This window comes from Didymosphaeria variabile (genome assembly GCF_027946475.1).
Source record: "Didymosphaeria variabile strain IMI 356815 chromosome Unknown scaffold_8, whole genome shotgun sequence".
NCBI lineage: Eukaryota > Fungi > Ascomycota > Dothideomycetes > Pleosporales > Didymosphaeriaceae > Didymosphaeria > Didymosphaeria variabile.
The window spans coordinates 1795939-1819292 of NW_026611627.1; the positions used below are offsets into that span (position 1 = coordinate 1795939).

Genomic DNA, 23354 nt, shown 5'->3' on the forward strand with positions numbered 1-23354 from the left:
TGAAATGCGATGATTTCTCCTACGACGAAATCCCCAAAGATTGCACGTTCCTGAACAAACCATACCTACTTGCTCTTCCCTCGGTTTTGGCATTCCGATAGTGATCTTGTGGGATACCTCGATCTTCTTTCGATCTGCCTCAAGGTGCTGGATGATCTGCTGGACCCGCTTTATTTTCTACTAGTCTATATCGCGGTCTGCCTCAAGAATTCTCTTATTCTTCGTCGTCTTCTAGCCTCTGAATATCGAGAGGTCTTTTTTAACAGCTGCTAGTTTGTTCTTCTTGAGAGATAGTTGTTTTGTCGGATCTGGCTCGTTGTCTATGTCCTTCTGCACAGTCCTCTCTTTCTTCTCGAGATCTGTGTTTTTTGTAGATAATTGGGCGGCCTCTGTCCGGAGCTTGGTCTTCGTCGCCGTGAGCCTGTTCTGCTCTTTAGTCGCCTTGTCCTCCCACTCCTTCGAGTCTTTTTTCCATTCTTGCTTGTGAGCCTTGGCTTTGGTGATAGTATCTTCAATACTTTTGCGCAGACTATCGCGAGGTATCTTATGGGCTGCACCTTTCCCGCCCCTTTTTTTTGCGTGAGTCAGAGTCTTGATTCATTCATCGGCCCACGCAGCCGTAAAATCAAGCTGTTCCTGCATGAATTCCTTCCACTCATCACCCACCTTGACAACACCACCTTGAAGGTCTTTCACATCCTTGCCTCGCGAGGACCTGGATCAAGATATCAGTATGTCCATTCAGCCAAGTGTGGCGCTTGATGCCGTGGACACATACCATGCGAAAGGTGCTGTGCAGCTTATCCGAAGATTCAATACCGTCTAGAATGTTCTTGACGAGCTTTTTCGGTTCGTCACGGTCCATCCGATCTGAACGTGAGCGAATTAGGTCAGCCAGCTTGTCAGTGTTTGACAAATGTGGATCACATATTGTAGCCCATCCATGGCCTCTTCTTCATCTCATTGATCTGTTCTTCCAGCATCACGAGGTCCTCGTAATTGGCCTTGCTCCCAAGCGCTTGGTAGACGAGAGAATTGACAGTGTTGCGGTCTGGAAGGCTATTGGGATTCATCCGGCCAGCAACCTTCTTGCCATCAAGATCTTCATTCCAACAGGTCCCAAACCATTGAGCGCCTATGGGGCTCTTGATGATATATTTGTTCTTCGGCTCGCCCGCGCCAATAAGCTTCTCAATGAACAGCTTGACTGTCTGCAAATCGATGATATGCTCTACCACATAGCCTTCAGCATCGGCAGGATGTGCAGCGTTGACTTTGTAGGCAATGTCTTTTTTCCCGCTAAAGTCGAAGGTTAAGTTGTTTTGCTTCGCAATAGGGAAGAATTTAGGGGTTTCGACGTACGGCAGCGATGTGATCTCGATAACTGCTTGTCCAGCGGCATATTCAGGCTCATACGTTCGAGCAGGCCCACTAGTCGACGCTTCGTCGAAAGAAAGTCCTATGTGCTGGTCGTCAAGCTTGCGAACCACAGATTTTGAAGATTGAGAACGTCGGAGACTTTGGTACGCTTATAAGCTGAAGCAGCGCGAGCGAATTTAACTTCGAAGACTTCTGCCTGTTGGTATCTCCTCGCTCAGATTGTGTGTTTCTCCTTTTGAGAGGCATCTGATATGACAAAATCGTAATCGCTCTCGCACTCGATCAGCCCATCGCATATATTGACAGCCTTGGTAGGAGAAGGAACTCTGTAGGTGTCTGGACGCGTCGAGATGGTAGAGACTTTGCTAGTTCGAACGGTAGGACGGACGATTATATGTGCGGTTAGACGCTTGGTAGGATTCGCAGGAGGCTTCTTGCTAGGCTTCTTGCTAGACTTTTTGCAAGGACGCTTTGAAGGACGCTTTGAAGGAAGTTTTGAAGGACGTTTTGAAGGAAGTTTTGAAGGACGCTTCGAAGGACGCTTGGCAGAAGCTTTTTCTTTCCTAGTCGCTCGTGGTTCAAAGGCAACAGGGCCCGTGGACGCTACATGGGGGTCACTCAAATCATGAACCTGGATGTCACCTTAGCTATAGACTGATAAGTATGCGAAGTGGAAGGTAAATGTTCAAAAGCCACTTACACATGCTCAGGAATTGAGACAGCCAAGGCACAGGTAGTCATCCATAGCAAGGATAGAATATATTGAAAGAAATGCATTGCAAAAGCAGTCCCACGACGATGCTGTTAATCAAGGGGTAGTATAAAGTCGTTTGAAATGCAAGTTGGGACGCCCAACTCAATGACGTGTGGATCGTGAACAGCAAATGTAGGTAGTGAGGGACTATGAAAATATAGAGAACTGTACCTCTTGGGAACACGCTTTGGGAAGATGCCCCCTGGGTAGTTATTAGTATTTGCGGATGCATCAGGCTTGTGAAGGCCCGCGGGATCTTTACAACCCCGTGAACCTCGCCGTAACCCAAGTCCGACGTGACACATCTGCCTCGACCGTGCCAGATATTGGCTGACTAGCATGCTTTGCCTTCCCGGCGCACATCACCCATTCGCGCCTTGTATCCATACATATTCGGAGAAGCTGATCCCATAGGGCTTAGTACCTACGGTAGTTATGGGAAAGAAGAAGCCACTGCATAGGTACCTCAGGAATGGTTGAATCATTCAATGCTCGAGATTTCAAGGGTATCGACAATGGATACCTGAGTAAACATTGATGTGCACCATCTTACATGTTAGTATGCATGGCCGATCCATGGCCACTGCAGTCATGGACATTTGTAGTGAAACAAATTGCTATTCGGACTTCAATCTCAGCCTTGCCCCACAGTCAACGCAGAGGTAGCTAGACCAGGTGCTTTCGGGCGGTGTATTGAGTTCTAATACTGTTATTTTACTGTCGAACCGCACGTACGCGAGGCATCTTGCCTCAACTTCCCTAGGATGAATTTTGTGGGCAACAGTACGCCGGGGTCATGCTAACCACAACGTCTGCAAGCAATCATCAATCAGAATGACGTCACCCAGCAATTCCCCCTAGTACAGAAGACCAAATGCTCTGGACTTCCATCTTTTCCGTTCATCTCGACTGTATCACAGACGAAGCCCATTACCTAAATTTGCATACCATACTATCATCACGTTTACACATTTAACCCCACAATGCCTACCAACAAAGCCCAGGACCTCTTCAACGTTAATGGCCTTGTTGCCGTCATTACGGGTGGTGGTTCCGGCCTTGGTCTGTATGCTGCTCGAGCGCTTGACGCCAATGGCGCGAAGGCTGTCTACATCATCGGCCGGCGTGAAGAGACCCTCAAGGAAGCTACAAAGACTGCTGTTAATGGAACTCTGAAACCTATTGTCGGGGATGTCTCAGATAAGCAATCCCTCCAGAAGATTGCAGAGCAGATTCGGAAAGAAGAAGGCTACATCAACCTTCTCTTCGCCAATGCAGGCGTTAGTGGACCTAATCATGCGAAGGACGTACCCGACAAACCAACCGCCAAGGACTTCCAGAAAGCTGTGTTTGCATCTGATCCTCAGGACTTCACACAAACGCTGCATGTAAATACCACGGCGGTGTTCTATACCACTATCGCCTTCCTCGACCTGCTCGACGAGGGCAACAAGAAGGGCAATGTACCTCAGGACAGCCAGGTCATCGTGACATCAAGCGTGGCCGGCTTTAGTAGGTTTCTGGCTTCATCGTTCGCATACTCGACCTCCAAAGCTGCTGTTAACCATCTCGTCAAGATGCTGTCAACATATTTCAGCCAAAATGGGTTACACATTCGCGCCAATCTGATTGCACCTGGACTGTATCCGTCGGAGATGACTCAGGGGAAGACCAAGGACATGGAGCCGCTGGGAGGAGTCAAAGGGCACGGTGCGTTTTCGGATGCGTACAAGGCAGAGCCTACGTTGGCTCCTGCGGAGAGAACAGGGAGCGAGGAGGACTTTGCGGGCACGATATTGTTCCTGGCGAGTAGGGCAGGGGCGTACCTGAACGGGGAGACGCTGTTAACAGATGGTGGTCGGCTTTCTCAGCTACCTAGTGTTTACTGAATGTAGCACATCTAATGTCGTTCATGAATTGAGTACATGTGCACCGTTGTGAGGTGTAAAAGGTAGCAATGACGCAAGCTCGGTACACTTTACCGAGAAATGTGGCACGTGCGGCGAGACAGTTCTTGTGGGACGCGATGTATCAGGAATAATTCAACGTTCACGTCAAACCGAAGACTACCATTTAGTCAACAAATACTGCCCGAAGAACGGTAAAATATCGGTCCGATCCTCCTCATGTCTCGGCTTCCTCGCGCCGGCTTTACTGCATTCTTCCCATCCACCCTTCGTTAACCGCGCTGCTGGTGTTTGCACGCCTTGCAGCAGCACAAGATGAAGTTCGCAAAGTATGCTCGACCTTTACAAATCCAATCGCGTAAATATGAAGAGTTGCTGACACGACCAGGGAGCTGGAACGCGATTTGGTGCCAGAATGGCGCGTCAAGTATTTGGATTACAAAGTACGACCCCCACCCCCACCCTCACGATAGTGTCGATTGCCTCGCCTGACATCGCACAAGCTCGGCAAGAAGAAGCTCAAGGCAATCAAACGAGCCCTCAGGACCGTCAACCAGACGCCTCGTGTACGCTTCCGTGGACCCAATGGTTTTACGCCATTACCCTACGATACCGCGCCCAAGTATTCGTTCCTCAATCGCAACCATGGTCAGACCGCGACTGTCGAAAGACAACCCGGAGATTTGAGAGCTTTGGCGATCGGCAATAGCTTGTCGAGCGGAGATGTCCAGCCAAACGGGAGTAAGGCATTGCCGTCTGTGGATATGTCGAAAGATGAGGAAGCTCCGCTGAATGCACAGGAGGACCCTAGGTTCCCTGGCTTGACGCGGTATGGCAGTATCATTGGATCGCCTCCGAAAGCGAGCGGAAAAGCAAAGGCGCCACCATCCTTGAAGCTTCCAGGAGCTGCTTTAGATCCAGAGGACATCTCGTCCAAATCCATACCACCGCCAGAACCCTCGACACCGAAGAGCAGAACTACAGATATGGATTTTGGTCCCACTGAGGGAATTGGCAACGGATCTCGGGGGCTTGAAACACCAAATGCTTTCGAGGTTGGAAAGACGCGATCGCCAACACACAAACATACGAAGTCTCTGCCGGCAAGATACAGGAGCATCTTCACGCCTAAGCGCATGAACTCAAACCCGGCTTCGCCTGTTACACAGGCGCCGCGTCCGCTACTAAGCCGCGTTTTCTCTCTGAGTCACAAGGACCCTCCACCATCCAGCCCGGGTGATGTTCCGCTCGAAGCCTACCGTGAATTGGATCTGCGCCAGACAGAATTCTTCCTCTTTCTGGATAAGGAGCTAGATAAGATCGAGACCTTCTACAAGCAAAAGGAGGACGAGGCTACGGCTCGGTTAGCCGTACTAAGAGAACAGCTGCACATGATGAGAGACCGACGCTTGGACGATCTCATCAACCGCCAGGCCTCCAAGATGAAGGCAAAAGCTCAGAAACAGGCTAAGCATGGCGACGTGGGCATGCTTCTGATGAATGGTCAACCGTCGAGCTCCGAAGGAGACAAACCTGACGCAGACAACAAGGACAAGACTCAAAGTGGATCCTGGCTCAATCCTCTCGAATCCGCATTGCAAGCGGTGCAAGCGGGCAGATATGGAAAAAGTACGAAGGCGATGCAGGACCTTGCGACACCAGCCTTAGGACCCATGCGACTGGAAGATCGCCGCGATTATGTTCGCCGCCCAGATACGGACGTTTCGTACGACACCGCGAAGAGAAAGCTCAAGGTTGCGATACAGGAGTACTACAGAGGTCTCGAGCTGCTGAAGTCGTATGCATTACTGAACAGAACCGCTTTCCGCAAGATCAACAAAAAGTACGACAAGGCTGTTAATGCACGGCCATCTCTACGGTACATGACAGAAAAAGTGAACAAGGCTTGGTTCGTCAACAGTGACGTTATTGAAGGACACATACAAGCGACGGAAGACCTCTACGCCAGATACTTTGAGAAGGGCAAGCGTAAAGTAGCAGTTGGAAAACTCCGAATCAAAATTGCCCGCGCTGGGGACTACACAGAACAGTCGTTTCGAAACGGACTTATGCTGGGGCTGGGAGCTGTCTTCGGGATCCAGGGGATCGTCAAAGCCGCTCAATTGCTCTATTCTGATGACACAACTGTGAGAATTAATACCAGCTATTTACTCCAGGTGAGTATCCTACGGCTGATAAGAATCCGGTGTTTAACCGCTCTCAGATCTATGCGGGATACTTCCTGATGAACTTCTTGTTCATGTTGTTTTGTCTGGACTGCAGAGTTTGGCTTACGAGCAAGATCAATTATGTTTTCGTTTTCGAGTATGATACCCGCCACCACTTGGACTGGAGGCAACTGGCAGAAGTACGTAACTCCTCTGAATCAGTTGGCCCTGCTAACCGAACCAGCTTCCGTCTTTCTTTCTTTTCATGTTGGGTTTCTTCATGTGGCTCAACTTCAGTCAATACGGGGCTGAATCCATGTACATCTACTACCCTGTGATTCTCCTGGGCTTAGCGACGATCTTCCTATTAAATCCTTTGCCGATCCTGTACCACAGAAGCAGGTTCTGGCTGATATTTTCCATGGCAAGTCGCCCGTATTCGGAATTCTGAAGTCCGCTAATCTAGATATAGTGGCGATTGATATGCGCTGGTTGGTATCCGGTCGAATGGAGAGATTTTTACATGGGCGACATGTTCTGCTCTCTTACATACAGCATGGGTGTAAGTCGGACAGGTGCAACAGCCACATATCAAGATACTAATCGGATCCTCTAGAATATCGAGCTGTTTTTCTGCCTCTACGCCAATCGCTGGGGCAATCCAGCCCAATGCAACTCATCAAACTCACGATTGCTTGGCTTCTTCTCGACACTCCCTGGCATATGGCGAGCAGTGCAATGTTTTCGTCGTTACCACGATACCGGAAATGCCTTCCCACATCTGCTCAACCTGGGCAAGTACATGGCAACGATCGTCTTCTACATGACACTCAGCATCTACCGCATCGAGAAAACCACCACTCATCGTGCCGTGTTCATCACCTTTGCGATCATCAACTCTATCTATACGAGTTTCTGGGACGTCTACTACGACTGGAGTCTCGGTGATCCGAGTGCCAAACACCCATTCCTCCGACAGACTCTCGGCTACAAGAAAGTATGGATGTACTACCTCGCCATAGCGGTCGACCCCATTCTGCGCTTCAACTGGATCTTCTACGCCATAATACCGCTTCAGCTTCAACACTCGGCCATAACGTCGTTTTTCGTAGCGTTTTCAGAGGTCTTTAGGAGAGGCATGTGGTCCCTATTTCGCGTCGAGAATGAGCACTGCTCCAACGTCGGACACTTCCGCGCCTCCCGCGATATTCCACTACCATACGATCTTCCTTCTCCCAAGATGGATGGCAGTACTTCCCAAGACTACGGTCGGCGCGTCGACGAAGAACAACCGTTATCCCCACACATCAGCCGAACAAGCACAGCTCCCACGGCCCCCTATGCTTCTGGTGCCGACCTCAACCGCACATCCACGCGTCGTCGGCATGCGTCTTTCGGTGCAGACCAGCAGCAGCCTAGTCCCATGGCACGCGGTCTGCAACGCATGGGCACAGCGCTTAGGACGGCACACAACCAGGACTTTGAGAAGAAGAAGAAACCTGAGTTGGGGGAGAGCGCGACCAAGGACGATGATAGCGATGACGATGAGGACGAGGATGGGGAGGAGCATAGCGAGGAGATGAGCGATAAGGAAAGCGAGAGGGAGATTGAGAGGGTGAGGAAGGAAATTGAAGTTGGGAGGGGGGGACCTGCTAGTTAAGTAGTGTGGTGTCTTGAGGATGGCGGTTCGTAAACGAAGTTATGGAATGTGATAATTGTGCGACGAGCGGTCTCCTGCAGTCCAAGTAGCCATACAACAGGTGAGGTAATCCTCAACAGGCAGTGTGGTACTGCTTCAGAAAGGTACACTGAGTGTTCCCCGAGCCATTCACCCGTTGGTCAAGTCAGTGCAACACTGCCCTCAGGCACGCCCCTCCTACTCCTCAGCCTCCTCGCGAAGAATTGCATTATCGGCATCATCTCCTCCCTATTCCTCATCATGCCATCTCCAGTCCTCTTCCACTCTTTCACGTCAGCAAACTCAAATGTATCCTGCAGCCTCTTGACCGCGCCATCCGTCACCTTGGACGCCTGGCTCGCCTTGCACACAAGCACAGGCGTCCTATTCTTCTTGCCAACCGCAGTAAGGGGCGCAGAAAGCGAGAGCCCGCCCCCAACGCTGACCGCACCGGCTAATTCCTGGTCGAGCGAGGCAGCGACTTGCAGCGCTACCATACCGCCCTGCGCGAAGCCAAACAGTATGATTTCGCGCGCGGTGTATCCACATTTCGTTATCAAGCCCTCATTTATCACGTTCTCAAGCATCTGTGTAGAGTCTTTGAAGCCGGTGTCCATGTCCATCTCGCCCGAGTGCTGGTCAAATACCATGTCGTCGCCCCAGTGAAAGCCGTCGAGATGGAAGGGGAGCGGCTTCGGGGCGCGGATGGAGATGGATGCTGTCTCGGGTAAGTTGAGTTGTGCACCGAGTCTTGTAAAGGCGTCGTGGGTGTCGCCGAGGCCGTGGAGCAGGATGAGTACGTTTGTGGGGGGTTGGGATGAGGGCGCTGTGCTTGTCAGCTGTGGGCCAGTAGGGCAATTGGGGTGAGGCGTACGAGGTGTGATGGTGAGCGTCACGGAGGGCGGGAAGTCGGCCGCGGTGGGAAGGCGGCCGGGCATTGTGGCGCGGGTTGTGATGGGCGGGTAGACATGACGGGTGGCAGTGGGGTGAGGCTGCGGATGTTTTGGTGGGGAGCTGTCCGGCAATGATGATCTACGCCAAGAAGCGGGCGCGAAGCTTGACGGCAGGCACGATGCTCACGGAGCCAGAAGCGGACGACCTTCGCCTCTCTGCATGGTTGGACAGCGACAAGGTGATTCGGCCGAGCAAAGCGATTGCCTGTCGATGCAGCTGCTCCTCGCCAGGTGTCATGGCAGCGAAGACGGGCATGACCTCTGCAGACAAGCTTTGCCAAGGGTGCTTGCCGAAGCTTCGCGCGGTGCCTGTCCCCAAACCCTAGCGCGATCCGATTGCGTATGCGTCCAGACGCTCCGTGTCCACTCAGGCCGTCACCGAAGATGCGCCCTGCATCTATGCGAGGCCAAAACAACGGATTGACCGGCACCGCCGCCAATGGCAAGCCCAGGCCGACCCACCACTGCGTAATAGCACCTTGATGCCCACCAAACACCCCCCGTGTCAATGATGTGGCTTCATGCACTCACCCTGGAGCGACATGATTAGTTGTGGCTCAGCGAAGCTCTTGCCAGCTGGACAGGGTCCAGAGGAGGGGCAGAGGGGCAGAGGGGCAGCAATTGGGCGAGCAGCTTGGTTACGGGCCGCCGGTGACGAAATCTCAGCTTGCGTCGTCTTGTTCCTGGGTCACCGTGAGCGTTATTTAAGCCTGTCGCTGCCGCTGCAACTTTCCTCCCTCTCCAAGCTCCTTTACCACGCATTCAACGTCTTCTCTTGATCTCAGGCACATCGAGCTTCCCTTGTTTCTACTTCTACACGTACCTCTACTCACAAACCACACACCGCCATCATGCCTTTTGGTTGGGGAGACTCCGAGCAGGCCTACGACCAGGTCTACCAGAACGACAACTTCGAGGAGAACAAGTCCTCCTTTGGCCACGAGCTCGTCGCTGGCGGTGCCGCTTTCGCTGGCTTCAAGGCCTTTGAGGACCACCAGCGTAAGGAGGGCAAGCCAGTGTCTCACCAGTTCGCCAAGGAGCTGCTCGCCGGTTTCGCTGTAAGCTCTTTCTGATTCTTCACATCAAAACTAGCTCTACTCCATGTTCCACTTGCTGACGTTCTATTTTGTAGGGTGCCGAGGTCGACAAGCTCGCCGAGACAAAGGGCGAGGACTGGTTCGACAAGGAGAAGGCCAAGCGCCAGGCCAAAGAGAACGCCGAACGCATGTACGACGAGCACTACGTCGAGAACCAGGGCGCGGATCAGTATGATCCCAACCAGTACGGTCAGCCCCAGCACTTCGAGCGTCGCGGATGGTAGATGCGCGCGCTGAGAGGGACCTAACATAACGAAATTCATACAAGCAATTCTCCAAACGTCTCTGTTCTTTTATGCGTGACCCTCTCCAAGATTCTGCCCATCGGTCCCATGCCCATCCGACCTCACCTTCGCGTTGAAAACAACCTCGGGCCATGCCTCTACCTCCCCATCCAACAACTTCTCGTCGTACCTTCCACACGTAACCCACTCAAAGAAAGACACAACATACGTCTTCAGAATCTCGTCCATCCTCGTACCCGACACGTTCCCCAGGTCCACCTTCTCCGTCGCATTCTCAATCTTCGGCAATAACTCCACCCAAAGCGAGATGTCACTAAACGCCAAATGCGCGCTGCCCTCCACAGTCGTCCAATCCAGCCACCCGCCCTCCGTCTTCGACTCGTTCGCATATCTCTCCGCGAAAGAGATCCACGTATCGGGGTCCGACGCGAAGTGATTCGGATTCATCGTCATGAAGTACGGGCGCCCCTTCAGACTGGCATTTACGCTATCCCCAAACAATCCGCCGTCGATGTTGAACCCCGCGACGATACTGTCAAGCCCATCCATCGCACCCGTTGCCGTCGCCGCACCGATACTATGACCGAATGCGCCGTACTGCTGCGTGTTGAAATACGCACCGTACAACTCCACCAACGCAGGGAAGCCATCCGGTCCAAGCAAAGCCACCATCTCCGCACGTCGGTACTCGTACATCTCCACAATCAGGCTGTCAGTGTACGGCATGTAGATGTCCCAGCCTACCACGCCGGGGTTACCATAAGGAAGGGGAAGGTACGGTGCCTCGCCTGGGTGGTCTAGTGCAAGGACCGTGTACCCTTGTGACGCGAGGTCGCTCAGCAGAGAGGTAAAGTATCCGGCGTTCATGCCCCCGCCAGGGCCGAAGACGAGGGTCGGCCAATTCTTGATTTTCTCAACGTCTTCTTTGTCGGATAGGAGGGGGGCTTGCCATTGTAGCGTCGTCTCAAGGGAGAGTAGATGAGAGGGTAAGATGTTGAAGACGTCGCCCCAGATGGCGGCCGAGGTGGCATCGAAGTAAGCGACGCTGGTGTTGGGTGAAGGGACCGAGCGCGTGGGGTAGTAGATCGAGGTTAGAAAGATGTTGCCCGGACCAGGGGTAGGATCATTGGGCGTGGTGTGGTTGAAGATGTGCTGGGTGAAGCCAACGTTGTAGGGGCCGGAAGGGGCCGAGAGGTGGGTTGCCGCTGCCGAGAGGCAGAGTGGAAGCAGATATGCGAATAGTTGGGGTAAGTGCATAGTTTCTTGCGCAAGATCTAGTTTTTGGGGCGTAAGATGCTCTTGTATTGTAAGGTTCTGAGTTTGAAAGACACCTAACCTGCGTTCGCGTTGATATGCTAAGCCTTCGAGAAGCGCAAAGAATCGACCTTTGACTGACCCTGCTACTCTGATTGGCTATCCATGTGACCGACCTGCCTATTCAGTGCAAGAGTTCGCGGTGTACCGTATGTGGGTGACTAATCGTCATCATCACGTTACCTTGGGTTACACATCTCCGTGTGTGGGGGCCGTAAGCGCGGGCGCTCGTGTACTAGGACGAAGACATCGTCAGAAAGAGTCCTCCCAACTGAAACTTGGTGGTATATTCGCCTCCGGTCGATCTTTGTTCTTACGAACGCTTAACAAGCTTGCATTCTTACCTCCTAATTGGATTACATTGTGGAGCGTGCGCAAAGACAGCAGCTTCTTTGAAACAGGACATTGGTCTGTTCATTCGGAAAACCAGATCTTGGTACGGAACAACTGATCTAGAACCACCAAATTAGGGCTTTTTATTGTGCAGACCACGGACAGTGAGCTAGATCACGAGTTCCATCGGTTGTAGCTTGAATTCGTTCATCCTCGAATCACTAGCATGCAATTGCGAGAAACCCACATATTCGTATAGGTGATTCTGAGGGTTCAAACACCGAAAGACTAGGAAATGCGAACGGAGCAGGGAACCGTCGGTCACTGAAAACTGCCATGTTTATGAATATCATTTGACCATCAGGAAGCACGTTTTTACCTCTAAGTTCTCCCATGTGGTGCGAGATTGCTTTTGAGGATCCTTTTTCCAACAACAGCTTAAGCATGCGTAATGTGCCCTCTTGCCTGGGTTAGGCACATGGAGTCGTACCTGTTCTGACCGCTAATCTCGATTGAATGCTTTGGCAGTTGCTGTCGATGTGCATGACCTGATTTCATCCGACAGGGTCATATAAGCTTTGTGGCAGCATTCAGGTTCTTGCCCGCGGATCCGTCCAGCTTGATTATTGGCCACGGACTGGATGCCCCTGTGAAACGCCAGGCATTAGCATACGAATATGCTTATGCACCAGCAACGACGCATAGCACTATATATTACAGAAAAGTAGGCTACTCGTATATGGCTCGGTATTGGTCGAGAATCAAGCAAGCATGCTGGATTAGGCATTGCAAATTATAAATTATGATCACACCCTGGCCGGTGAGCGATTCGGAGCATTCAAGATTTCCAATCTTGCGTTGTGAGCATTTCAAAATAGGAATGGGACATACCTAAACACGTTCTACACATCTCCATGTGTTTCCGGAGATGAACGAGTCCTGATGCTTGGAAAACTTCTTTGGTCAATAGGGCTGATGTGGTCTGGACAGGCCATCGTTGATCATGTCTTCTTCAAGTTGGTTATTTTTGATCTTGTTCACACCATCCGTTCCCATGTTGCGGCGGTACCACAGCAAGTTGACAATGTGGCAGACGTACAACACAAAGGGTTACCAGCTAAAGCCGATGTTACGAACTCTTTGCAGCCTAGGTGTCTCCGGATGGGCCTTTCTACGAATACGTATTCTCTTCAACCCCCACATGCGCGGCAGAGCCTAGTATCGCGTTCTCTTTCTTCGTGCAAGGCTGGAGTTGATTCGTTACCGCTTTCCCTACTCATGGCAGGCATCGTACTCACGTTAGTGGCATTTTCGATTCCACTCATCGCGGTGACGTCTTACGGTCTCTTGTGGCTTCTTGAATAGAGTATTGTTGTAATGCCAGCATACGAGAAGGAATACGGGTAAGCAAGAGGTGGAAGACCTAGGCTCACATCGTCCATGCAGTCTTGTGGCGCATGAACACCATTCCTACAGGGCACCCAGGCAACAGCTAAAGAACAATGTCTACAACGGTATACTTTCTTGGGTGCGAACTGAGCAAATCTGACGAGAGTTTCTCTCTCCTTATTCCAGCATAATACGCTCACGAATGATTTTTGATGGGCGGTGGTATGATGGGCGGGATTTCCCTTCCCACGGTCAAATGGGACTGTGATAGGGCGATATCTTTGATGTACTCGTTAACTGGAGCCACGCAAGGCACGCAGACCGATCCAAATTAGGCTATGATATCTTTACAGTCGCATGGTATTTCCTGTTGATATTCTGCATCATCAAAGTACACTGCGCGACTCACACGCTTCGCAGCAAAATATTATCTATCTATTATACAAGACTTTACGGTCTGAAATGCCTTTCGAAGATTCCTGATTCGCAATCTTCGGGAGCGGCTTATTCTTCACTTGCTCAAACATCACGGGATCATTTTCCTTATCGACCGGTCCTGATATAGTCGTGATGCTGGGATCTGTACTTCCTCTCTTTGTGGACAATGCGGCCGGACGTTGCGGTGCCCGAGGGGTAACTCTGGTGGCCGATTTCGCCGGGACCGGAGGACGTTCAGAATGCAACCTCCGCAAGGTGGCGAGATGATCGATACTCGACTGAAACTCGACGTTGTTTTGGGTTGGCGTGCTCTTGCCATTATCGTGAACACTCAGCGTTGTTGCAGATGATGACTTGACTAATGTCTTTCCTTGCTTGGTCAGAGTCGGTAATGGCGTCTGTACAGCTTTTCGAGGAATCTGAGCACTCCCGGACGTATCAGGTGCACTAGCGTGCCTCAAGTGCTTGCTCGGTGCTCTTGAAGTCCCCGGTATGCTCTTCCCGTTTAAGATAGCATACGCAATCTGGTCCGCCGTAGCTCTCCGTTCAATTTCGTCGGTGTGATTCTTGTCAGGGCTCGTAGAGCTGCTGCGCGAGCTCCATCCCACGCTACCAGCAGGCGTAGAGGCGCTGAGACGATGCGGACGCGTTAGCGATATTGAGGACCTAGTGTAGCGAGCGCGGTACGAGAATCTCTGGGAAGAATCCACAATCGGTAGATGTGATTGGGATCGGGAGGCCGCCACGGCCAGTGGCGAAGGAGCCGACGGGTGGACAGCGCGCCAGTTAGATGCAGCGTACTGAGCTGGGATGGATACTGGTACAAAGCCAGATGACGAGACTATTGTGGACATGCGAGGTGGCAGCGGAAGGTGCGAAGTGGGCAGCGAGGGCCGAAAGAACTGCGGTCGGAGCCCAATTGGAGAACCAAGAGATGGTGTTGCGTAAGCTGCGGGAACAGGTGGTGGGTGCGCATGGGAAGTGAAGATGCCTGTACCGAGAGACCGAATGGGGGCCGGTGCTGCGATTCCGTCTGACGCTGATGTTGAGTTCAGGTCGAGTGTGTCCACGTCTGTATTAGATACAATCGAGCGAGCGCTTCGATGGGGAGAGAAGCATGGGCCTCTTCTGCTAAGCCTGTTCGATGCGACCGACACGCTTCGAGAACGTGGTTGCCTAGGGGAAAGACTGGGTGTAGATGTTGGCGAAGGGGTAGGTGGCGTATGCCAGTAATTAAGCATATGCGCTTCGAATGGTCGGCTTACGGTTGCTAACATGCCGAACATCGCGCACGAGGCCATCCTGTCAGTTCGTCAGTCATGAGGGGTGACCGCACCAGGAAGGCGTACAAGGCGATCATGGCAAAAGCAATGCCTACTCGACCTATCTGGCATGTCTTGCCAGTCTCCCAGCTGTTGAAGTTGGCGGCTTTGGGCAGGCATATTGGTCGCCGAGCGACGAGAATCATGTTCCAGCCGCCAGTCAACAGCCACAACATACATAGCGTCCCGCCAAACCGAACCGCAACGTAAGACGTCTTCTTATCCTTAGCAGGAAGCCGCCCTTGATGTCGCCAGATCCTCTGTTTGAGAGAGAAGATGCTATGGAGGATGATGTAAGCTAACGTTGCAAGCGCCTGCAAAGTTAGCAAGTCCTTACAGCCACGTCCCTCGTCCCTCGAAACGTACCGTAGTGAATGTTAAAATGTCTGACACAACATTGGATAAATCATTCGAATCGGAGACGATTTGGTATATTTGTACAATGATGCATAGTAGAGAACAGCCGAAGAGGACATTGAGAAGGCTGGTGATGGCAATGAGGGTCCATTGGCGACGCGTGACTCTCGCAAGGCTCCAATAAGGAATCGCCGTGACTTCCACTTTAACAGGCATCTGCCCAGTCGCACCACCGTCAGTCAACTCAGCCATCGAACGACCGAATGTTTAGCTTGAAGCAGGTCAGACTTCGATATGGTTCATAAGGGAGGAAAGACAGACAACGGAACGAAAGGAGCGTCGACAGGCGCATCTCGAGAAGAATGCACCGAAAAAGAGTATCAAAGTTGAGGAATGCGATCATGTTAAGCGAAAGGCCCAGGTCGAGGTGACTTCCGGTGCCTGACGGTGTCAGGTCGGTACCAGCTCCGGAATTGAGCCTGAAGATGGCCTCCGACTGGCAACGTCTCAAAAGAGAACAACATGTTTATAGCATCCTGCGGCTGAGATATACAAGAATAATTCGACACGCGCCAAAATCAATGACGTGCGCAAGGGAGAAATCGTGGATGTTGGACGAAAGGGAGTGCCAGAGAGACATGGTTGTGGGGGTTGCTGCTGCGGTGAAAACGTCTTGCTTGTTTCGCATGAACGTAAGCTCTGCTATAGGCAATTGGTTCTCTCAACCAGCTTCGGTGACCAAAATGACCCGGACTATCGCATGACGACGGTCTCCACGTTCGATTTTGGGAGGATAGTCGGCATACGCTATACCACGCCTACCTCGCAGCACGTGCATTCCGGGCTGCCAGGGAGAACGTGCATTGCTGCATGTGCTCACATCCCAACCACTAATCTTGGTTATGCCGGTTGAATCAGGCACCAGTACGCTTTCAGCGCTTACGTATCCCCCGATCACCGCCTCCGAAGCCATCCAATACGCCCCTCCTTCACAATGCAGGGCCACCGTCGTGGTACAACAGAGGCTGCGCCGTTCGAGCTGAGTATGCTTTGCTCGAGAGGTATGAAGAACACGCATTCCGTGGTCGAGCCCCATCATGTGCAAGCTCTGGATGACTTCCGATTGATAGATGCGCCAAAATGGGTAATGGTGGTGTTTGCGCTTCCGCGGCACCTGCGAGGGCGTGTGGGGGTCGCAATCGTTTTGAATGATGTCTAGGTGGCACCGAGAGGCGCCCCCAGCAGACAGTGGTTTAGAGGACGAGAAGCAGTACCAGCAGCAGAATGAGGACGAATACGAGCACTGCGATGCAGCAGCTCGACCAGCGGTCTTCGTTCTTCTTGATAACCCAGCCGACCTTCTTGATGCCGGTCTGCAGCTTGCCCCCGACTCGATCTGCTACATTGTCCACATCGTTGAGCAGCTCGCCCTGTTCTTCAAGCTCGCGCCCCATGTCGTCGGCTTGCTGGCGCAGATTGCCAACCGTCCGGAACACACCGTCCAGCTGCTCGTCTTGCTCGTGCATCAGCTCCATTTGCCGTTCTTGCTCAAACTGCGCGTATCCGTCCTCGTCTTCAAAGGAATCAGGATCGGGTAGCATGTCTCCATTGGCCGCGGCTTTGCCCTTGTTCTGCGCATCCTGAACGGTCCTCTGCAGCTCGTCGCGCATGTTCTCGATCTCGTCCCCCACATCCTTCACTAGCTTTCTCCGTCGTTCGACCTCGTCAATCTCCAGCCCGAAGCGGTACGGGTCGTGCTCGACTGCCTTGACGCTCGCGATGAGGTCCTCGAGATCCTGGCTGAGCTCTTGCAGCGTTTGTTCGAGCTCATTGCGCGCTTCTCGAAGCTCGGGTGAAGTTGCTGACGAAGCAGAAGATCGTATGCGGCGGTACGAAGCAAACAGTGGACGAGATGTGTTCAACGCAGATAACACGTCCCTATTCACGCATCAGTAGGTGCGCGTTCAGGCAGTCATAGGCGGGAATCTCACGCTTGCACCTGCAGGAACGGGTCTTCGTCGTTCGTTGTGTTCATCATGCTGGCTATAGGTAATAGAACGCTCGCAATGGAAGGAATGATTGAAGGCACACTCCAAAGTGCGCGTTGTGTGTTATGCTCAAGTGCTGTATTGTGGACCGGGAAGCGTCACCGCTAACGCCGAGAGAAGGAGCGAAGCACAGACCAATCATCGGCATTCTAACCAAATCCACTCGAAGAAGATACAAACTTCCCGCATGCGGTCCATGTTCGTGACTTGCGTCTATATCAAGAGCGCCATACTAAAAGACCACTACGGGTGATATCATGGGTCCGGAGGCTCCTCTACCTCTTCCAGTCGAGTTCTCGGACGTGGACGAATATGTCGAGTCACTACTGAAATTTGCAAACACCTCTTGGATGCTGCAGACGCTATGTGGAGGGGTTCACGTTCTGGATTTCTACACAAGATCACCGGACCTGTACGCTAACATACTGCCTGAAACATGGCGAACATGGTTCCGAGGGCGCGACATCATGGATATTCTAGACCTGCTCATGCGAGAAGACCTCAAGCAGTTTGATGAAGCTAAGGGAGGAAACACCTGGCGTGACGGTCCGGTACCACCAGAAGAACTTCTACAGTATATCAGAGATGTACGTAGACACCTCCTCGCCAGAGGCTTCCCACCACCAGGAGCACCTGCAGCGCCAGAGAAAGCAAGCATTGCGCGCCACATAGCTCTTGGAATGAAAGTTAAGAAGGTGCACGAAGTAGACAACTTCGCTCGCTACATCGACAAACTGACCTCAGAGATAAGATCATCCGGAAGGAAAGAGATTACGCATCTTGTGGACTTTGGATCGGGACAGAACTATCTGGGACGGGCGCTGGCTGCACCACCTTACTCTAAGCATCTTGTCGCGGTCGAAAGCAGGCAACACAATATTGAAGGTGCCAAGAAGATGGACATCAAAGCTAAGCTTGTCGAGAAGCCGGTTGTTTATGTGAACAAGAAGAAGTATCGGGCAGAGTTCGAACAAGATAAAAAGAGGAAAAAGAACAAATTAAAGGGATTGACCGCTCAATCGAATGAATACACTTGTGCCACTGAGGGTGCAGAAAAGCTAGGAGGAGCGAATTCGTCTGTGCGTGAGCCAGCTGCTGACGCTAAGGCACCAGCAACGAATGGAATCAAGTGCGACGATCATGGATGCGAGATCGTGCCAGGCGCACACTCAAATGAGATCAACAGTATCAATCCGAAGACCATCACGACCAATTTGCAAGTCTACACAGAGGGTCAAGGCAGTGTGCAATATGTCAAACACATCATCAAAGACGGAGACCTAAACCCAGTCATCGACCAGGTTCACGACAGTACTTCCATCCATTCAGGAGCTTCATCATTGGCGTCAACCGTCGTCCAAGAACCCACCAACCTGTCGTCCGTTCCAAAACCCGCCAATGTCAATGCCATGGTCATGTCTCTTCACTCATGTGGCAACCTCGTCCACCACGGCCTCCGTTCACTTCTGCTTAGCCCAGCTGTCGCCGCCGTAGCAATGGTAGGATGCTGTTACAATCTCGTTACCGAGCGTCTTGGGCCTCCAACCTACAAGCTTCCTACCCTTCGACCAAATCATCCACGTCTCGAGAAGACTGCGAATGCTTTTGATCCTCATGGTTTCCCCATGTCTGAGAAACTCGCTTCATATCCGCTCCCACACACTCCGTTGCAATCTGCCAACGGGGAGTCTGATACAATTGAGCAGCCCAAAGGTGTCAGACTCAACATAACATCTCGCATGATGGCTGTGCAAGCACCCTTCAACTGGGGTCGCACCGACAGCGAACTGTTTTTCTTGAGGCATTTTTACCGCGCCCTTCTCCAAAGAATCTTCCTCGACCGCGGTGTGGTATCTACACCCGTCGAAGCCGATCGCATGGTCGGCGGTTCAGCCTCCGGTCACACCAGCAAAGTCGCGTGGACGCCACCCAACGGACGTGGACCAGGCCTCAGCTCCGACGGCACCTCTACACCGCTCACCATTGGCACTTTGCGCAAGTTCGCATACAACGACTTCAAGTCATACGTTCGTGCTGCGATTACGAAGCTTACGACTCCAAACTCATTCTGTGAGGTTGATCCGGAATTTATCAAGGAGAAGATGCGTGGGCTGACCGACGAGGATATTGAGGGGTACGAAGAAAGGTACAGGGAGAAGAAACACGAGTTGAGTGTCATGTGGAGCCTTATGGCATTTAGTGCCGGTGTGGTAGAAGCTGTCATTGTTACCGATCGATGGCTGTGGTTGAAGGAGCAAGAGGAGGTGGAGACAGCGTGGGTAGAGCCGGTGTTCGATTACACACTGAGTCCGAGGAACCTGGTGGTTGTGGGGATCAAAAAGCAAGCTTGAGGATGTATTGTCCAGAACTTTCGAGGCATCTGACGAGTTTTGGTCAGACGAGGAAACTGCGAAACAACACAGAATTTTTAAAGATTATAAGTGGATGTCCACGGGTACTGCATCGGCACGTGATCTACGAAGATTGCGCACCGACAACAGTTGAACATCAACCACTGCATCCAACCGCCCTTCCCAACCGCCTACAGGAGGCGGTCACCAATACACATACGCGTCACCGCCAAGTATATGTATGCTACTAGTCTTCTTCCTCCGCGGCGTGCCCAATTACTCGCTTGCTCTTCTCGATCACAGTTTCAGATGCGCAGAATACAAGCCTTTCGAGGAGGCTGTGTTCCGGGCGACATGGCAAACTGAACGGTACAGCGCTCCATTCGAGATGGATGCCCCTTTCCAAGCCTAGGCGCAATTCGCGCCAGTCACTCATCGTCTGTCCCGGCGGTCGACTAAGTCTTGGAGGTCTTGGCCCAATGTCCGCTCCGCTGCGCGCCAACATCTCAGCGCTTGGCGGGCTGATAGCACCACACTGCTAGGGACGGTTGGCATTTCTTAAGGGATCCACCTACAAGAGGAGTTCGGGCAAACTAAGAATTTGTTGGCGAACTAATGTATGCCATCTTCAAATATCCGTCATGTCCCGCTTCCGGTTTCCTGTCTGAAGGACGAACTTCCTTTTCACCAGTCACTCGTTATCATCTGGTTCCTTAGTCTTTTGTAATCTTTCGCTTCTTTTGCTATGAAGTCCTTCGCTACGCTCTCCGTTTTGGGAGCTGCGATTGCACCCGTCTTTGCTGGATTTGTGCCTCGTCAGAGCAATGGAAAGCTCACACCGGTGACGGTTCGCGGAAATGCTTTCTATGCGGGCGATGAACGCTTCTACATACGAGGAGTCGCTTACCAGCCAGGTCAGTAGTTCAAGCGCCGTTGGATGAAGCCCGACTAACCTTGGAAGGCGGCGCCTCCGATGCCAAAGATCCCCTCCTAGATCTAGAGAGTTTGCGTCGCGATGTCAACAACTTTAAAGACCTCGGCATCAACACCGTCCGCATCTACACCGTCGACAACTCCCAGAACCATGATGAAGGCATGGCCATTCTTGATGAAGCCGGCATCTACCTCGCCCTCGACGCCAACACGCCCAATTACTCCCTCAATCGCGAGTCCAACGCCACCCTCCACCGTTCATACAACGACGTTTACCTCCAATCTGTCTTCGCCACCATCGACCAGTTTGCAGACTACAACAACCTCCTCGTCTTTTTCTCCGGCAACGAAGTCATCAACGCGGTCAACAACACCAATGCAGCGCCCTACATTAAAGCCGTCACTCGCGACATGAAGCAGTACATTTCCAACCGACACTCCCGCAAGATCCCCGTGGGCTATTCCGCGGCCGACGTCGCAGAGGGTACGCAATGTCGTGGGTGTTCATGCTGGGCGATTGTCTAAGACTCCGAGCCTTACACCTCTAAGTCTGCAATCTTCAGACATTAGCAGCTGGCTAGAACACCTACTTGACCCACTCCCCTAATCTGTGAACTTAAACTGACTTTGTGTCCCCACCTTTAGTCATCGAGCAGCAGGCACTCTACTTCGACTGCGGTACCGACGACGCGCGCGCGGATTTCTTTGCTTTCAACGACTACTCCTGGTGCGACAAGGAGAATGGTCTTCAAACCTTCCAGGGCGCTGGCTGGGACAAGAAAGTCGAGACGTACAAGAACTTCCCCCGTCCCATCTTCCTGTCGGAGCACGGCTGCATCGAACCCAACCGCCAATGGGGCGAGATCGCCGCGCTGTTCAGCACGAAGATGACGGGTGTGTATTCGGGTGGCTTGGCGTATGAGTACACTGTTGAACCCAATGGCTACGGTATTGTGGATATCAAGAACGGGAAGCTCACTCCAAATGATGACTTTAAGTCCCTCAAGGCGGCATACGCAAATGTGACGAACCCCAACGGCAATGGCGGTGCCAGAACTTCGGATGGCGAGGCGTCAGAGTGCCCAGAGGAGAGCGAGGACTGGCCTATTAGCTCTGCGGCGCTGCTTGCGATGCCAGAGGGTGCGCAGAAATACATGGATGAAGGTGCGGGTACGGGGCCGGGGCTGGATGGTGATGATTCGAGTCATTGGGCAGGAGAGGCGAGCGAGGGGACTGCAACGGCAGGGTCCGGGCAGCCTACGAGGACGCCGAATGGAAGTGCGGCACCTAGCAGTGGAGGTGCCGAGGGTGCCGGTGTGCCTGCTATGGAGATTCCACTGAAGTTCGTCATGTTGGTTGTAGCGAGCATCTCATTTGGCGCCATGTTGGTGTTGTAAGCACGGCCTTCACTGAAGTGCGCGTAGACGGACGGCGATGGGACTTGTTTCTCAAGTGGAGGTCTCAAGGTTATGTATCTTCCTTGCAAAATTGTAGCGATGCAGACCTTTTCCTAGAAGACTACTTTCTTCCTCGCCCTTTATCGTATTGGCGAACAACAGAGATCTGTGCACATTTGACAGACGAATGTTCACATGACGTACAGAACCGAGGCCGTTCTGTTTTGGAAGAGGTGAACGGGTGTCCACGGGATGGCGCGTTGCAGACATATTCATTATTTATTCATTATTCCGTGACAACAAATAAAGCTATGTGTTTTCATCAAAGCCCTGTAGCATTAACGGAGATTACATTACACATCCATGTCAACTATTATGTACAGAAACTCCTGGGTATCTTAGCTTTCCAGATCGTCGTCCATATACCTATCATTTTTTTCAAGTCTGGAATCCCGTCCTCGCATTCGCCCAGTCAAACCACACTGTCTTGCCTCTCAGCGCCGCATACCCGATTTCCGCCTCTCCTCCTCTCTTGGCGAGCAGCACGCATTTCCCACTGAATGGACCACCTAGACTTTCGCTGATACGGAGAACATACTGTGAAGGCTTGACGATAATCTGTTGCGCGCCGCCTTCAAGCTGAAGATTGATGTTTGGGAAGGTGGATGTAGAGTTGCAGCTCACAAGGTCGACTGATTCCATGTCCCGACCCATGTCGAAGCGTTCAGGTTTCGCGAACTTAGCCAGAAACTCATACACATCGTTTGGAAGTTTAACGTACGGAGTGTGCAGAGCGAGGTCAATGGCGCCCGTGTTAGCGCTCACCGAAACGCCCCTCTCGACGTTGATCGACGTAACGTTCACTCTCCGACCCGGCTGCTTCGTGTCGGTCCATGCGATGTCGATGCTCGTGTCCATGTGGTGGAAGAGCTTCCATCCTGGTTCAGGCTCTAGCACTAACGGTCCTTCGGCTTCGGTGTCCAACGGGATCGTCATCATCAGTGATGACTGCTGGTTTTTGGACGCCTTTGGTGGACCTTTGGAAAATGGGTCGTGTAATATTGGGGCGATCCGGTTGGTGATGTCATCTAATACATTAAGATGAAGCTGAGTGAGTACTCCTCGGTCGCAGTGCCAGTCCGAGGGGAAGTAATCGGTGAAGTAGTATCGCCAGTCGCCTTTCATCTAAATGTGCATCAGCTCTTGCAGTCTGCAAGCATTACTTTTGTTGCAAGCTCACGTGAAACGCAAAGGAACTGCCAATATGGATCGATTTACGCCCTCTGCCGC

General features: G+C 52.1%; 10 protein-coding genes across 10 annotated transcripts; 5 read left to right on the forward strand and 5 right to left on the reverse strand.

Annotated features, from left to right (window-relative positions):
• Positions 1-231: 231 nt before the first annotated feature.
• Positions 232-2084, reverse strand: N0V89_010829 (uncharacterized protein; the record flags this gene model as incomplete). The annotated part of the gene is made up of 5 exons (XM_056219569.1): positions 232-568; positions 614-715; positions 928-1478; positions 1637-1983; positions 2081-2084. 5 exons carry the CDS (start codon positions 2082-2084, stop codon positions 232-234), a joined length of 1341 nt encoding a protein of 446 aa, XP_056066696.1.
• Positions 2085-3117: 1033 nt separating this feature from the next.
• On the forward strand, positions 3118-4023 carry N0V89_010830 (uncharacterized protein; the record flags this gene model as incomplete). Its single annotated transcript, XM_056219570.1, has 1 exon — positions 3118-4023. The coding sequence occupies one exon, from the start codon at positions 3118-3120 to the stop codon at positions 4021-4023; it is 906 nt and encodes a 301-aa protein (XP_056066697.1).
• Positions 4024-4356: 333 nt separating this feature from the next.
• Positions 4357-7869, forward strand: SYG1 (Xenotropic and polytropic retrovirus receptor 1; the record flags this gene model as incomplete). The annotated part of the gene is made up of 5 exons (XM_056219571.1): positions 4357-4370; positions 4430-4484; positions 4545-6218; positions 6266-6409; positions 6826-7869. 5 exons carry the CDS (start codon positions 4357-4359, stop codon positions 7867-7869), a joined length of 2931 nt encoding a protein of 976 aa, XP_056066698.1.
• Positions 7870-8048: 179 nt separating this feature from the next.
• N0V89_010832 (uncharacterized protein) lies at positions 8049-8825 on the reverse strand (the record flags this gene model as incomplete). The annotated part of the gene is made up of 1 exon (XM_056219572.1): positions 8049-8825. The coding sequence occupies one exon, from the start codon at positions 8823-8825 to the stop codon at positions 8049-8051; it is 777 nt and encodes a 258-aa protein (XP_056066699.1).
• An 866-nt stretch (positions 8826-9691) lies between these two features.
• On the forward strand, positions 9692-10161 carry N0V89_010833 (uncharacterized protein; the record flags this gene model as incomplete). Its single annotated transcript, XM_056219573.1, has 2 exons — positions 9692-9898; positions 9973-10161. 2 exons carry the CDS (start codon positions 9692-9694, stop codon positions 10159-10161), a joined length of 396 nt encoding a protein of 131 aa, XP_056066700.1.
• A 69-nt stretch (positions 10162-10230) lies between these two features.
• N0V89_010834 (uncharacterized protein) lies at positions 10231-11439 on the reverse strand (the record flags this gene model as incomplete). Its single annotated transcript, XM_056219574.1, has 1 exon — positions 10231-11439. One exon carries the CDS (start codon positions 11437-11439, stop codon positions 10231-10233), a length of 1209 nt encoding a protein of 402 aa, XP_056066701.1.
• A 5149-nt stretch (positions 11440-16588) lies between these two features.
• On the reverse strand, positions 16589-17373 carry N0V89_010835 (uncharacterized protein; the record flags this gene model as incomplete). The annotated part of the gene is made up of 2 exons (XM_056219575.1): positions 16589-17273; positions 17327-17373. 2 exons carry the CDS (start codon positions 17371-17373, stop codon positions 16589-16591), a joined length of 732 nt encoding a protein of 243 aa, XP_056066702.1.
• A 267-nt stretch (positions 17374-17640) lies between these two features.
• On the forward strand, positions 17641-19734 carry N0V89_010836 (uncharacterized protein; the record flags this gene model as incomplete). The annotated part of the gene is made up of 1 exon (XM_056219576.1): positions 17641-19734. The coding sequence occupies one exon, from the start codon at positions 17641-17643 to the stop codon at positions 19732-19734; it is 2094 nt and encodes a 697-aa protein (XP_056066703.1).
• A 745-nt stretch (positions 19735-20479) lies between these two features.
• Positions 20480-22064, forward strand: N0V89_010837 (uncharacterized protein; the record flags this gene model as incomplete). The annotated part of the gene is made up of 3 exons (XM_056219577.1): positions 20480-20648; positions 20696-21151; positions 21313-22064. 3 exons carry the CDS (start codon positions 20480-20482, stop codon positions 22062-22064), a joined length of 1377 nt encoding a protein of 458 aa, XP_056066704.1.
• Positions 22065-22502: 438 nt separating this feature from the next.
• On the reverse strand, positions 22503-23249 carry N0V89_010838 (uncharacterized protein; the record flags this gene model as incomplete). The annotated part of the gene is made up of 1 exon (XM_056219578.1): positions 22503-23249. One exon carries the CDS (start codon positions 23247-23249, stop codon positions 22503-22505), a length of 747 nt encoding a protein of 248 aa, XP_056066705.1.
• Positions 23250-23354: the final 105 nt, after the last annotated feature.